Source organism: Ascaphus truei, chromosome 11 (genome assembly GCF_040206685.1).
Source record: "Ascaphus truei isolate aAscTru1 chromosome 11, aAscTru1.hap1, whole genome shotgun sequence".
Lineage (NCBI taxonomy): Eukaryota > Metazoa > Chordata > Amphibia > Anura > Ascaphidae > Ascaphus > Ascaphus truei.
Genome location: NC_134493.1, coordinates 12,639,326 through 12,655,617, shown reverse-complemented (window position 1 = coordinate 12,655,617; position 16,292 = coordinate 12,639,326). Strand labels below are relative to the sequence as shown.

The following is a 16,292-nucleotide window of genomic DNA, read 5'->3' as shown; positions in this document are numbered from 1 at the left end:
TAAAAAAAAAAAACTGTGACATCTTTTTAGAAAGGAAAGGTATACAGGGATATACCAAATAAGTAAATATGGGAAGAATGTTGATCCAGGGAATAATCCGATTGCCAATTCTTGGGAGTCAGGAAGGAATTTATTTTTCCCCTTATGAGATCATTGGATGATGTGACTGGGGTTTTGTTTGCCTTCCTCTGGATCAATAAGCAATTATAGATATAGGATAAAGTATCTGTTGTCTAAAAAAATTTCAACCTCATCTACTATGTAACCACTCATTTTGTATTATTCTGTGCAGTGGAGAAAGATACATGACCAACATAAACTATTACTCACTGACTGCTTCCTTGCAGTAAGAGATAGGGTAATAAGTAATAATAGGTAATGGGATAATGGCCAAAAGACTGCAAAAATGCAATAAAAGATTACGTTCATGTTTTAAGAATTGGATACATAACTGCAAGGCATATACATTTCAAATTGTTTCTCTCGATTATTTAAACATTTTGTTTGCTATTGAAACAAGCTACAGTATAGTTGTACACGGGCCAGCTGTCACACTGGGAAGTTTATTTTCCATAATGGTAAACAACGGAACGATGAGTTGTGTCATGTTCCACAGTTGCTTTTAAGAACTGGCAAAACAGTCCGATCCCAGCTCTCATCCCAACGCATTTGTTTGGAGTCATGTAGATTTTGACGAAACCTTCTCAGTTTGCTCGACTTGCTAGGGAAATCTGAAAACAACATCTGTGAAATAAAAGAATGTTTCATTAACGAAGACACACGATGTGTAACAAGTGGATTGAAACAACGGCCATGATACTAGCCTACACGTGACTGCAAGAGGCACTTAACCTTTAGGGTGCTCCTATGACGCCCCCTGAACGTCATAAGGGCCAGTACAATAAGGGCTCTTAAGATGTTCAGGCAACGTCATGTGATTGCTCATTTTTTAGGGGTAGAAGTGATCAGAATGGAAGTGGAGCAGGTTCAAGTTCTGTTTGCATCCCTGGAGGTCAGATGCATCTATCTGATCACTGCATGGAAGACCGGCGGCATCAAAGGTATTAATTGCCCTTTAGGGGCCAGCATACGGGTTTCTAATAGCTGTATATGTCGTGTACAGAGCTTTCAGAACCTCACAGGTTATTTTTCAGTACACTTAAAACACTCCAAAATCTCTATACACTACTTTTATCTATTAGTCTATTGTATCTATTATCGATATCATCACTGGTCCCTGAAAGAAGTATCACAACGTATAATGGATCTGCATTTCTCTAGGACCCCTGCAGCTCTCAGAACATGGCTTTACATTGAATGACAGAACTGCTATGCCTGTCTGATCACACTTTTTAAGAAGGAACAGCCGGTTGCTTGATTAAGTTTTGCATCCAACCACCGTTTAGCAGACAAACTAGCAAGGTGGGTGTTGTAAACTCCTCCAGCACTAAAGAATAATTAAAACAGCATTCACATCTTAAGTACCAACAACTGATCCTCTCCACTGAAATATAAAACAGACAACTACTTAAGAGTATGTATAGGTTTATGCAAAAATGTTAAATGTATTTGTAATTAATTGCCCTGGCCATGTCAAGTTCATTTCCAATGAACATACAGATATAGCAAGAATCATGGTCTGCGGCACGCGGTCACAAAAAGTCTGTTGTGTCGGAGACCACGCTTCCTAAGGAGACCCCCCGCAGCGTGAATCCTCTGGTGCCTCGATCACTGCGGTTGTGAGGCAGCAGCAGCACCGAAGACAGCTACATCTGTATGCTGCTAAAACTAGTAGCTGAGCAGGGAAGGGGAGGTGGGATGCTTCACTATGAATGTGGTACAAAACGTTCTAGAATTGAATAGAGGCGCCACCTGAGGATCAAAATGCAATTAGCTAAGGAATAGGTAGAGAGAGAACAGGGATCCTTTATGTAGGTGCACACTCTAAAAAGTAAGGAAGGTGCCATACATCAAATTAGAAAAAAAAACATATTGGTGGCCTGTAGAGGCAGATGTATAGAGTTAGAGCCTACGCTGATAATGGCTAATACCAAATAGTGAGACTTGATGATTAAATGGTAGCAGGCACTTGGAATTATAGGTGCTGCTAATAACTAGCTATATATTAAAAAAAAAAAAACAAATAGTGCGCCGAGCACGCGCATTTCAAGTGAAGCTTCTTTGTCTTTTGTCACAGATATTGTATTTGTGATGGTGATGTTTTTAATTAAAAATCAGAACACAAATTTCAGTGCCAAAATGCAAAAAAAACTTTTTTGGTTAACCATCTCACCACTGACATCAGTGGATACTTTAGCATCAAGGTATTACACTCCGATAGTTTAAAACAGGTTTTTACTGATTGACAATACCATTTCATAATGACACAAGTATCTTAAAGTTGTGTTACTTTATTGCCATTCATCACACAGGGCAGACTGCTCCTATTAAGCCACTGGCACAATCAGACACTGCTGGAATCAATTATACAGGCAGTTTGGGCTGAATATAGGCTTTTTTTGCAGTTGATCTCATTTACACCCTCATGGTTACTATTAGCAATCATTTCCAATTACACCTACTAGGTTGTTACAAGCAATTCATTCAGATTGCCTAAATGCCCACCATTGACAGTTTATACACTCACATGCTCACATTTTTTTTAACTCTGTCTGCTCACTGCAGCTGTTTTTATTTTTTAGTTCACGTTAATAGATTTACCCACTTGGTCATTAAATATTTTTTATAGCTAGTTATTAGCAGCACCTATAATTCCAAGTGCCTGCTACCATTTCATCATCAAGTCTCACTATTTGGGCTCTAATTCTAGACATTATCTGCCTCTATAGATCACCAATATGGTTTTTTTCTAATTTGATGATGTTGTCTATATGGCACCTTCCTTACTTTTTAGAGTGTGCACCAACAAAAAGGATTCATGCTGCTAAAACGACTTATTTGTTGGGAGTAATCTTAAATGGTACTAATGTAGCAGAACTAGATAATTCTAGAACAAAGCCTTATTTTATTAGGTTGTTATGCTTATATAAATACTAAACTTTGTATGTAAATGTATATCAGGAAACTGTACCTTTAGTTGCTCAGCAAGCTCTTGGGAGTCTTCAAATATTAAGCCATTTTCTTCATGTTGTACAAGTTCATGTAAACTGTGAAAAAACAATTTATTATTTCAGAAAAGGTGCGTTAACGTCGTAAATATGATCTACTAAAACTAACTTGTAGTTTTACTGTGGAGACAACCAAATAACTATCTTCACACTTTACAAGTAACCCCGTGCATGCGCATTCTGCAAACACAACAATCGTAATGTGAACAGAAAACGGTGAAGACAAAGCTATGCCAAACAGATTTCTACTAAGCAACTTCTGTTCATTTTGGCAACCATAAATAACTGAGATGTAGTGGGTTACTGGCTGAATTCTGGTTCTGTGGCACGGCTTTAAGTCTGCTCAAATAAGCCCTCTATAGATAACCAATATCTTAATTAACTAAATGTGATTAAACAATGATATACTACTACACTTCTTCAAATGGCATAACAAGCGAGTAGACAGGAAGACATCCTGCTTCTTTTATTAACCACTGCCTTATCTTCTGAAAGAAGAAGACAGGGAACTTTCTCTCCAACTACATCATAAAGTCACAGATCCACAAAAGAGTACCAAGCTTCCCATTCATATAAATGGTAGCAGGGGCGTGCTAAAGGGTTGCACCCTTTTGTGGATCTGGCCCCAGAGGAAAGAGGAGAAGTGAACAAAATAACTACAGAAAGTGATACGAAGGCATGAGATGTCATTTTCTTCGCATTAGGAATGCACCTTCCTTGAGTGATTGTGAAGGTGCATGTCTTACAACACTATCACCTTACTACCAAAATTAAAAATCATGGAGCATAAGGGGACAAAGGTATAGCAGTTGTACAGTAAATCAGAATTATTTACAATTCTTAGTATGATGATTTACAGTGACAACAGGGAAAGGATATGCCATATAGGAACATATATCTTGTTTATAGTTATATGTTATATGTAGAGGTGAAGATCTTTTCGCAGATTCTTACCATTTAAAATTAATTGCACACACAGGAAGGCAGCAACCAAACATATCGACGACCTTCATAGGAAGATCCAGACCACTGGAGGATTTGTGAAGACAGACTCCCAAATCTGCTGATCCTAAAATGATACATTATTCATTATTTTTATTATTACATATCTGTAGTATTAAATATACTGTATAAACTACAAATATATATTTTATTCAAGCATATAGTATACATATATTGCTTTGCATTTAACATAGTGTGAAGTACAAGTTTTTATTTTTTAGATCGTTCTTAGTCATCTAAAAAAATTCCCCTCAAATATAGTTACATAGTAGATGAGGTTAAAAAAAGACTTCCGTCCATCAAGTTCAACGTATGCTAAATTTAGACCACAGATACTTCATCCTATATCTATACTTACAGTATATTGATTCAGAGGAAGGCAAACAAAAACCCCAGTGACCTATCATCCAATGATATCTCAAAGGAAAAAATAAATTCCTTCCTGAGTCCAAGAATTGGAAATCGGATTATTAACTGGATCAACATCCTTCCCATGTATACTTATTTGGTATATCCCTGTATACCTTTCCTTTCTAAAAATATGTCCAACCTTTTTTGAACAAATCTATTGTATCTGCCATCACAGTCTCCAAGAGTAATGAATTCCACATTTTAACTGCCCTTACTGTAAAGAACCCTTTCCTTTGTTGCTGGTGAAATCTCCTTTCCTCCAACCTTAAGGGATGGCCCAAATCCTTTACACTGCCCGTGGGATCAATAGTTCTTTTGAAAGTTCCCTGTACTGTCCCCTAATATATTTGTATATAGTTATCATATCCCCTCTTAGATGCCTTTTTTCTAATGTAAATAAATCTAATTTAGCTAGCCTCTCCTCATAAGTTAGATCTTCCATCCCCTTTATTAATTTGGTGGCTCTTCTCTGCACTCTCTCTAGTTCCATAATGTATTTTCTAAGGCTAAGTCCCCGCTGGTGCTGAGCGCGCTCATGCATGGAGAGCGCTCCAAGCATGAGCACCGAGTGTCCTCCGATTACCCAAGCGGGGGGGGGGGGGGGGGGGGGGGAGTGTTTAGGGGGGAACATTGCAGGCCAGCTGAGCGCACAGGAAAGTATTTGTTTTTTTTGTTTATGTAAGCGCCGATCGCGGCTGAGTGTGTGTGCACGCGCACGAGCGGGGACTTGCATATATTTATAGATGTAACTCCCCGCCGCAAGCGCTGCCCACTCAGCGCTAGCGGGGACTTAGCCTAAGGAGTGGTGCCCAAAATGGTACTCCATATTCAAGTCGTGGTCTTACTAATGCTTTATAAAGGGGCATAATTATGTTTACTTCCCTTCCATCCATTGCCCGTTTAATGCAAGATAAGGTCTGGTTTGCCTTTGCAGCTACTGCATGATATTGGGCACTGTTGCTAAGCCTGCAGTCTACAAGTACTCCTAAATCCTTTTCCATCAAGGATTCCCCTAATTTATTCCCATTTAATTTGTAAGTCGCCTGTTTATTCTTGCTTCCCAAACAACAAATACATAACCTTAGATTTATCTGTATTAAAGCTCATCTGCCATTTACCTGCCCAAGTTTCCAGTCTCTCCAAGTCCTTCTGGAGAGAAATTACATCCTGCTCTGATTCTACTACCTTACACAATTTACTATCATCAGCAAAGATGCCCTCATCAAGATCATTATTAAAAAAGTTAAAAAGCAGGGGTCCCAGGACGAACCCTGAGGTACTCCACTCATGACTTAAGCCAAACCTGAAAAAGTTCCATTTATGACAACCCTCTGTTGTCTGTCCTTCAACCAGTTTTCAATCCAGGTGCATATATTTTTACTGAGTCCAATTTGCTTTATTTTGTGCAGCAATGTCTTGTGTGGAACTGTATCAAAGCCTTTGCAAAATCTGAGTAGACTTGCTTTACCCTGGTCTAAATGTCTACTTGCCTCCTCAAAGAAACAAATAAGGTTAGTTTTGCATGATCTATCCTTCATAAATCCATGCTGACTATTACTAATGATTTTGTTTCCCATTAGGTATTCCTGAATATAATCCCGTATTAAGCCTTCAAGTAGTTTCCCCAGTATTGAAGTCAGGCTTACAGGTCTGTAATTCCCCGGTTGTGATCTACGTAGCTCTCTTTTTAAATATAGGCACCACATCTGCTTTACGCCAATCTTGTGGTACTGAGCCTGTGGAAATGGGAGTCTTTGAATATTAAATGTAATGGTTTGGCTATTACTGAACTTAACTCCTTGAGAACTCTTGGATGTATGCCATCGGGGCCAGGTGCCTTATTTACTTTAATTTCATCAAGCCGCCTATGAACTTCTTCCTCAGTTAACCAATTGTTCATTAATATTGAGGTTGTGGCTTCCTTCTGCGGCACTACTATTGAAATTGATTCTTTCCTGGTAAACACAGAGGCAAAGAATGTACCCCTGCTTTTTCCTTATCTCCAATAATCTGCCTGCAAATCTCACACTGAAAGGGTCCTATACTGTATTTTCTTTTCTGATTTTTTAGTTATTATGGTACTTAAAGAACTTTTTAGGGTTGATCTTACTTTCAATTGCAATCCTTTTTTCATTATCCATTTTTGCAATTTTTGTTACATTGCTTATAATTCTGATACGATGCCTACGTCTCTTCTAACTTAAAGAATCTAAACACCTGCCTATTCTGGTCCATTTAATCCCCTACCTGTTTATTTAGCCACATTGGTTTTTACTTATTTCTTTTATACTTATTACCCAAGGGTGTCCGCTGATAAGTGTGTTTTTCTAACAATGTTTTAAAGACTGCCCATTTATCTTCTACATTTTCCCACAAAAACATCATCCCAATGTATTACTTGTAGATTATTAAAATCTGCTTTTCTAACGTTTAAGGTCTTGGTTGAACCCAAGTAATCTGTTTTTTGATAATTTATTTCAGAAGTGCCCATGTTATGACCATGGTTACCCAAATGTTCCAGGACTTTAATATTTATTACTTCTACATTGTTTGATATTACCAAATCCAGTATTGCCCCTCTCCTGGTTGGTTCCTCAATAATTTGGGTCATGTAATTTTCTTTAAGCATCCCAAAAACCTGTTTCCTTTTGTTGTAATGCTAATCTCATTGCCCCAGTCTATGTCTGGATAATTAATATCCCCCATTATGCAAACATGACCTACTTTTGATGCCTTCTCCATTTGCCAAAGTATTTTAGCTTCCTCAATCTCACAGATATTTGGTGGTTTATAGCATATCCCTACATTTTCTTTATACTTTTACCTCCACTGCTAATTTCTATCCAGAAGGTCTCTACATTTTCATCATTCCCTTCATAAACATCTTCCCTTTATAATAGGTTTTAGATAAATTCAACATATAAACATACTCCACCTCCTCTTCTATTTGCTTGTTTCGTCCGGGAAAAAAAGGGAATAAACCTCTAAATGAACTGCCTGGTTATGAGTTTCATCCCACCATGTTTCAGTAATGCCTATGATGATATACTGCTCCCTTGTAGCTATTAATTCAAGCTCCCCCATTTTATCTGTCAGGCTTCTTGTATTAGCAAGCACTTACATTTTTTTCAGTCTGTACTATTATCTTATCTGCTCCTTCCTTTCTGCGCCAACTTGGTTTAGTATTTAGAAGTTTTCTAGTAACATCTGTATTTACTATGGATGTCTCACTGCTTGCCAAACTCGCACTTGCCCCCATTCTACCTCCATAACCCCTTGTTATTTCCCTATCTATTCTATTTAGTAAGTTAACCATCTTTGCCCTCCCCCTCCATCCTAGTTTAAAATCTCCTCCAACGTTTTTAGCATTCTCCCCCCTAGCACAGAAGATCCCTCTTCATTGAGGTGCAATCCGTCCCTAGCATATAGATGGCACCTCTCAGAAAAGGAGTCCCAGTGCTCTAAAAACCAACAACCCTCCTTCCTTCGCCACTTTCTTAACATGCATTAACCTCCCTAATCTCTGACTGTCTCCCTGCGGTAGCGCATGGCACTAGTAGTATTTCAGAAAATACTACCTTGGAGGTCCTTGCCTTAAGCTTTTGGCCTAGATCCTTAAAATCATTCTTTAGGACCCTCCATCTTTCTCCAACAATCTGTCTACCCGATCCGCAATGTGTCGAACCCGAGCACCCGGGAGACAAACTGTTCGGTTCATGTGGTCATGGCAACAGATTGTCCTATCTACCTTCCTAATAATGGAGTCCTCTACCACCACAATATTTCTTGGTATCTGAGCATCCCGAGTCCCCCCTGTGCTGGAGGAACTATTCCCCTGGCTGCTAGAGGAATCAGTGTCCCCCAGCCTTGCCATTTCTGTCCTGACACTCCCAATATCTTTACTCAATATGGCAAATCTATTAAGATGGGTCAGCTCAGAACTGGCCTGCCTCTTCTTCTTGCCCCTGCTTCGCCTTCTACCTGTTACCCAGCAACCTACCTGCTCCTCACTCTCAGCGCCACTATCTGTACCACTAGTCCTAGCAAGGGCCTGCTCAGTGAGGAATAAACTCCTTTCAAGAGTGTCAATGTCCCTCAATATTGCACGTTTCCTCGTCAGATCAGCAATCTCTGACTCTAAGAGATCACCTGCTCACACTTGTCACAGCGGTATGCTCCTTCGAACAGCTCCTCCAAGTGCACATACATGTGGCAAGATGTGCACCGAGTGGCATTTTCAATCCTGCTCATTATTGCAACTACTGTATGAAGTTATAAGTACTAACAATAAACTATACTTCACTATTCTATAGCTAGAGATCGAGAGATCTTGAGAGAGAGAGCGCCACACACACACACACACACACACACACACACACACACACACACACACACACACACTTCCTTGTTTAACCTCCTTCAGGTTCTAACTGCACACTTAATACAACCAGCACTTAAAATCAATCAGGACACGCAAGTCCTGACATGTTTTCATTAAAAAGATTCCTTATTTTAAAACTATAAATATGTAACGATATGCAAACAACTAAAATTTGGTTCATGCAAACTATCAATGTTATACAGTGAAAAATTGACAAAATGTAAAAAAAAATTGAAGCATATTATAGTAGGAAGAGTGTTGCTGGACACTGCCAACAACCCCCTTGCATGTTATTATTCCCATTATTATTAATCTAGTCCAACCAAATTATTAGATTTATCAATGGTGACATTTAAAGGGAACAAGTATGACATTATTAATACCCATGAATCCAGCAACACAGCAGTTCTGACCATTTTCCAGCAAAAAATTTTTTTTTTTATAATCTCATTGAAATCAATCAATGGGGATTTTTGGCCGAAAACTGCCTGAATGGCTGCTTCGGATGGTATAGAATTACATCATTAGTATCCTACAATTTATAGCAGGGTCTGGCACAGAGAATAGCACTTGACGTTATGTTGTGATCTGAACACGTTTTATTTGCAATAGCTTCTTACCTAGTAAAACTGGATAGTCTTCAGGTTCCAGCCATGGAGTACAGATCTGAATGTTTTTTAACTGCATCTTCCTTATTAACCGACAGTAATATTCCTTTAAAGGCCCCTTTCCTGTAAATGAAGGAGATAACGTCAAATCTGTTAATCCTGGAAACAAAATACCAGTTGAACTGTAAAAATTATTTATGTCTCCGTGTATGCTGTAGATAATTATAGGTCATTTTCTGATTTATTCCTACATTTTTATAAAAAGTAAACACCTACTGCTGAGTCGGGGGCCTGAGTATATAAGCTTACCCTACACATGGCTGCAGGTCAGACAAGGAGACAGACTACAGTAATGTAAAGATTACTAGACACCAATATAATATGATCCTCACACGTTATCATTCTGAACATCCACAATGCAATTAGATAAACACTTCACAAGACGCTGCGCAGGTGTGTACCCGTGCCTCTCCCCGTGATCACCCCACCCTACGTGTACAGTTGCAGGCACACTCTTGGAGCTCTTAGATTGTGTATGAACTTAGCAGGCCTGTACTTTGCTAATACTTCGGTACCCTTTACTTGACTAGCGATGAGGATCCCCCCTGTCACTACCCATGTCTCATGCTGCTGTCAGATGGATGCTCCGCTGGGCTCCCTTTTAGCCAGCGTCCGCTAACCCAGACGGATCGCTGGCTGGGCTCCTGGTGAACCCGAAGATCTCTCTGGGTGCTGCTTTACGTGCTCTGCCAGGGACTCCTAGGGATTTCCTCACTTAGTCCCGCCTCCCCAGAGTCCACTGTCATTGGTGGAGGCCCTGTCCATTATAAGTCAAATTCTCCTGCCCCAGAAGGTGCTCCCTGCTGCAGCACAGCATGCTGGGAGTTGTAGTTTCCTAATGCAGCCATGGGGAAGTGTATGTTTCAGCTGCCTGTACTTTTCATGGGGATTACATGTCTGTCACATATTTTTAAGATTTACCATGATACGAATGCTGCCTCTGAAGAAGTTACATTAAACTACTTAACAGCAGTTGCAATGATCACAAATTCAAATCAAATATGTACACTTCCAGTTTTAAAAGTAGGATATTTTTAATACAATAAACTATGTATAACCAACAAGAGACAAATTACAGATGACCTGCGTTCCAGTAACCTCCCTGCTCTTGATTCCACTGTGCACTCCACCCTCTCTTCTCCGATACAGACTGACAATCTAGTCTGGAACTACTCTGCCCTATCCTCTCGATCTACATGCCCCTCTTCTCTCCCGCTCTTGCTTTTGTAAACACACACACACACGATACTAGCCTCCGCATCCGTCTGGGGTCCTTCCCGTCACTTCTGGTTGCAACGTCACATCCGCATACGTGTGGAAAACCTCGGGAATGCCTCCGATTCTCCGTCTCTCTCGTGTTGAATGCCTAAAAAAAAACCCCTCCAACTGGAAGTGACGGGAAGGACCCCAGACGGATGCGGAGGCTAGTATCAGCGTGTTAGACGGAGCAACGGAGCGGTGAGATCGCTACTCACCCACACCTTGCTTGCTGTTATCCTGTCTGCCTCCTTCTCTATATTGTAAGACCCCAATTGTGAGTTTTAAGCCCCCAATTGTGACCTGCACCATGGTCTGTTCACTCTCTCTTTGAGAATGCTGAGACTGTCTACCCACCTTATCCAGTGCTAGTCGGGCACTGGATGATACACCATTTACCTCTGCTATCAGTGCTGTATTCCTTGTGACATCCAGGGACACTACGAGCATAGACTGATATACTGCTCTCTTTATCTGCTCTATTGTGAGTAGGAATTTGGGAGCCCTTTTCTTGGTCATATTAGTCACACTGTATATACTGTGTTGCACTATATATTTTCCTTTTGTTTTTGCATTACATCATCGCTCCCCTGAGATTTGGAAACCTGCATACTACCAGACTTTTGAAACAGTCTGTTCTAGAAGGTTGAGAGAAGCTGGTCTGCTTTATTATATATACTGTATTATATCTTATTACTTTTCACTGATTTTGTTCACTTGCTATATTACACTTTTATATTCACTTAGTGTGATCACTGGACACAACAGTCATTTATTGGTTTAATTCACTGAGCACCGATTGGGAAAGGATAGAGCGCCATTCAGCGCCTTTTTCTATTACATCGATGGGTATAGTTGCAATGGGTCCGTACCACGAACAGCATCAGCAGGATCAGATATTAAATCCTCTCCACCGGTCTACAGCTCAACCAATGAGAACGCGCACAGTAACCTCACGTGACCTCTCGTGCTTCATCAGGGGTTCACGTATAGAGGTTGATAGTGTGTATGATATAGCACATTTGAACCAATCCCATTTGGTTACACATGATTGTGCTTCTTACTTCAAGGAGCAACAGCTTTTTAAACATGGATTCAAAATACATCCAGCCAATGCATTCCCTAATTGCATCAGACCTGGAATAAACCAATTGTGTTTCCTATTAAATTGTATTGCTGTTTAACAAATACTTAATTTGTGGCTCATAGCTACATATTACTATTAAAATGTATGCCCTACAAATTTAAAGGGCTGCTCGCTTACTAAAATGTATATATGCATGACTAGCAATATGAATACAATCTATAATATAAATATAAACATACCATATTTATATTAGATTGTATTCATACTAAATAATACACATTAGCAAAGTCTATATGTCATTCCCTGAAGAAGCACGCAAGTGCGAAATGCGGAGGTCATGTGAGGTTGCTGCACGCACTCATTGGTTGAGCTGTAGCCCGGTGAAGTGAGGATTCAAGATCAGATCCAGCTGATGGTGTTTGTCGTCCGGTCCCATTGCAACTATATCCATCGGCAGCACATCCTGATCTCCCACTCCAAGCCTTCCAATATCTTTTTACACATATGTACATTTTGTAAAGTCAGCTTTGTTTGATTATTATTTTAACTTTTATATCTGGTCCTTACAGGACTTTAATACAAACCATATTTTGCGAACTATTCCTCAGTGCGCTTTCTGCTTCTTGTCTCTGTGATTGAGCGTTCCCTTTTGAGAGCTCGCTCTTTAGGAGTCAATGGAGGACGCCTGCTGACGGCTGCACAGGGATTACAGTTTTTCACTACATTTATGTGGGACAGCATGAGTGCGTACATCCTTATCTATTCCCCAAAACAACACGCTTGACCCTACCTGTCTCTCTCCTGCTTTTGCCTCCAAAGTCTGTGAATGCCTTGTGTTTTCTTGCTTGCTCCATTTTCTCACAACTTACTCTCTCGTAGACCCTCAACAATCTGGTTTCTGCACTGCTCACTCCACTGAAACAGCCCTCACCAAAATAACTAATGACCTCCATGCTGCAAAAGACAGAGGTCATTACACTTTGCTCATATGACTTCACCTCTCTGCAGCATTTGATACTGTGGACCACCCACTTATCCTTCTCCATACTGTTGTTATCCGTAACAAAGCTATATCCAGGACTTCCTCTTACCTCTCCCATTGTACTAATATCTAATATATTAAATGTCTTGTTTGCCAACACCATCTCCTATATCGATCTATTTGTGGGGGTAAGCCAGGGTTCCTTACTGGGACCGCTTCTCTTCACACTCTCTAGGTGACATCAAATTCTAGGGTTTAATCATCAACTCTATGCTGATGACACACAAATTTACCTTTCAACCCCTGACCTTACTCCTGCTGTACAGACCAAAGTCTCCGAATGTCTTTCTACTATATCATCCTGTATGGCGATCTGCCGACAAACTTTATATGTCCAAGACGGAGCTCCTCATACTGCCTCCAAAGCCTGGCCCTACTGCCCCCTTCTACATTACTGTTGGCAGCACTATCATACATTCAGTATCACAAGCACACTGCCTAGGGGTCACATTTGACTCCTCCCTCGCTTTCACAACGTTGCTAAAACCTGTCGTTTTTTACCTGCGTAACATTGCAAAGATACTCCCTTTCCTCTGTCCTTCTACTGCAAAAACTTTAATGCAGGGCCTCATTCTCTCCCGTCTCGACTATTGTAACCTTGTACTTTCCGGCCTTCCTGCCTCTCATCAGTATACCCTACAATCTATCCTAAACGCTGCTGGTAGAATCAATTCTCTCTCTCCTCAATCTGTCTCGGCGTCTCTCCTGCTTAAATCTCTCTCCTGGCTTCCAATTAAACTCTGTATCCCTTACAAAATTCTCCTCCTCACTTAAGGCTATACACCTCTGCTCCTCCTTACATCTAAGGCCCCGCTCCCTCAGTCAGCGCACCCGCACTGCAGACAGGCGGCGCGCTGACAGGCACAGACCGCGATATGCGGTCTGTAGGGAGCCGGGCGTGGTTTGAGCAGAGGGACCCGCTACTCCCCCCCCTCCCTCCACGGGCTCGGTCTCCCGGGCTGCTGGAGGGAGCTGCTGCGGGCTGCTGGAAGGTAAGCAGCTCCCGCTCCCTCCCCCTGAAAATGCCTGACACACACACACACACACACACACACACACGTGGAGGAAGCTGTCTGACAGCTCCCGCCGCTGATAGGCTCATCAGCGCCTCACGTGACGCGTCACCGTTCAGGATCACAATTTTCTTGCATCCCCTGGCGGCTGACGCGTCACAGCACGTTGTGAGCCGTGCAGCGAGGGGGGTCTGGGACCGGCTAGGAAAGGATACCCCTTCTGGTGAGGAACGCGCACGCGGCCACGCGCGCCGCCAGACCAAAGCCTAAGCCCTAGTTTCAAGCTACACACCTGCTCGCCTCTTACGTTCTGCTCAAGCATGTTTTCTGTCTACCCTTTTGTATCTAAAGCCGTCTCCCGCCTAAAACCTGTAATTTCCCTCTGGAATGTCCTTCTACTCAATATCTGACTGGCACCCGCTCTCTCCGCCTTTAAGGCATATCTAAAAACACACCTCTTTAACAAAGCAAATGTATAGTATCAGCCAGCAGAGCTACCCATCTCGGATGGATTGACCGTGCCCCTTCCAGACACACTTACCATAACACCCTCCTATTGTCTCTGTACGTTCTCCCTAATTACCACGTGGATTGCAAGCTCTTCAGGGCAGGGACTCCCTTTCCTATTGTTACTATCTGAGGCGCTTATTCCCATTGATTGTTATATTATTACGTACGTGTATTACTGCTATAAAGATATACTACATAATATTTTTATATATTTATAAAGTGTAGGGCTTTAAAAATCGTAAAAATGTTTGAACATTGGTACCACATTTAAAAATATCCCTTGTGAGCACATTTACATGTCTCAGACAGGTCTGTAACCCTGAATTTCCCAATTATCTCTTAGCATACAGCGCTTCCACTGCAGCCAGGGATTCTGGGAAATGACATGCAAATGAGCACACATTGTCACCTTTTACTTCGAATCCATTTTAAACATGAAGCCCTAAAATCTTATGCCTGCCGTATTACACAGCTTTTCAGCACAGCCTGGATTAAATAATTAACAACTCCTTGGTATGTCTGTCTGAGCACAATAGGCAAACCCCTGCCTTAATTATTAGTCAAGTGAATATGTTTAGAGTATTTAAGTCAGTCTATCTTGGCTGTGCCATATGACTGTGTAACAACTTAAGTTTCACATATAAAGTGTCTGTGGAGTTAATATTGGAGGTGAAGAATACATGAAGATCTGGACTCTGCACAACAACAACAACAACTCTGCAACTGTGAGAACTTAACTTTCTAAATGTTCTGATAATGTGTACTCTTCCTATCGTCCAATACCTGGGACCTCTCTCCCTGCATCTCACTCTGCCCTCCCTATTGCTTTTCCTGCTTTCTGTTTCCTCGCTCCTTTGTAAACATTTCTATTCTCTCCAACTTCCACAATCCCCTCTTATCCACATTTCTTCATCTCTTCTCCCCTCTACCAATGCCCATACACTGTACCATTATTTATACACCTCTGTCCCATCAACTTCTTTACCCCTCAACAAAAAGCACCCACACAAATCCTCTATTCACACCTTCCATCTACTCCTTCCTGCTGCTGGGGATCTCTCTCCTAATCCCGGATACACACACACACACACGCTCAGCCCCACACCTCTTCCCCTTCTAATGGTGTTACCCTATCTGATTTAATACTGACTAACCTTAAAAACATTTCGACCTTTTGGGTCTCATCAGTGTGAGGCTGGTTATACTGGCTTTGCAATGTGACGTTGGGATAGGTTTTTTGCTGAACTCAATAGTTGATCATTAAAAATGTTACCTGTTATAACACAAACGAGAGAAGGAAGTTTGATTCCATTTGTGATAAACATCTGGTAATCTATGGAACAAAACAGTAAAATAAATATGTAGACTATCTGATATCCTATTAATTCTACTTTAAAATAGTTAATACTTATTTGTTGCTGATCTTTAAAAAAAAAAAATCATTTTTATGCCGAGTGCGAACGATAGAGCTACACACACACATTATGTGTGTGTGCATATATATACATAGATAGATATACACACACACACACACACACACACACACACACACACACACACACACACACATTTTTACATATTTAAATTAACATGTGTTTGGTGTGTTCACAGGTTCTTCGCCACATGGAGTATATCTTAATCTATTTAGAAGTACAGTATAAGAGAATTGGCTTGTGCTCACTGGCTGAAGAGTGTATGTAAATGAAAGTCAAGCTTGCGATTTGTATGTATAGATAATTCGTAATTAACTCAAAGATGACAGATTTTGACGGTGGCAAATTCCATGCCGTTCA

General features: G+C 40.8%; 1 protein-coding gene across 10 annotated transcripts in view; it reads right to left on the bottom strand.

Annotated features, from left to right (window-relative positions):
• Positions 1 to 412: 412 nt before the first annotated feature.
• ALG1 (ALG1 chitobiosyldiphosphodolichol beta-mannosyltransferase) overlaps positions 413 to 16,292 on the bottom strand; it is a 35,220-nt gene continuing 19,340 nt past the window's right edge. For 9 of the 10 annotated variants that reach the window (XM_075565279.1, XM_075565282.1, XM_075565283.1 and 6 more), the window contains 5 exons: positions 15,773 to 15,832; positions 9,543 to 9,653; positions 4,083 to 4,197; positions 3,092 to 3,167; positions 413 to 744 (listed from right to left, as the gene is read on the bottom strand). In XM_075565279.1, coding sequence (XP_075421394.1) covers positions 604 to 744; positions 3,092 to 3,167; positions 4,083 to 4,197; positions 9,543 to 9,653; positions 15,773 to 15,832 — 503 coding nt within the window. In that variant the 3' untranslated portion in view covers positions 413 to 603. The remainder of the gene's footprint in view (positions 745 to 3,091; positions 3,168 to 4,082; positions 4,198 to 9,542; positions 9,654 to 15,772; positions 15,833 to 16,292) is intronic. The other variant, XM_075565281.1, reaches the window with a different exon arrangement.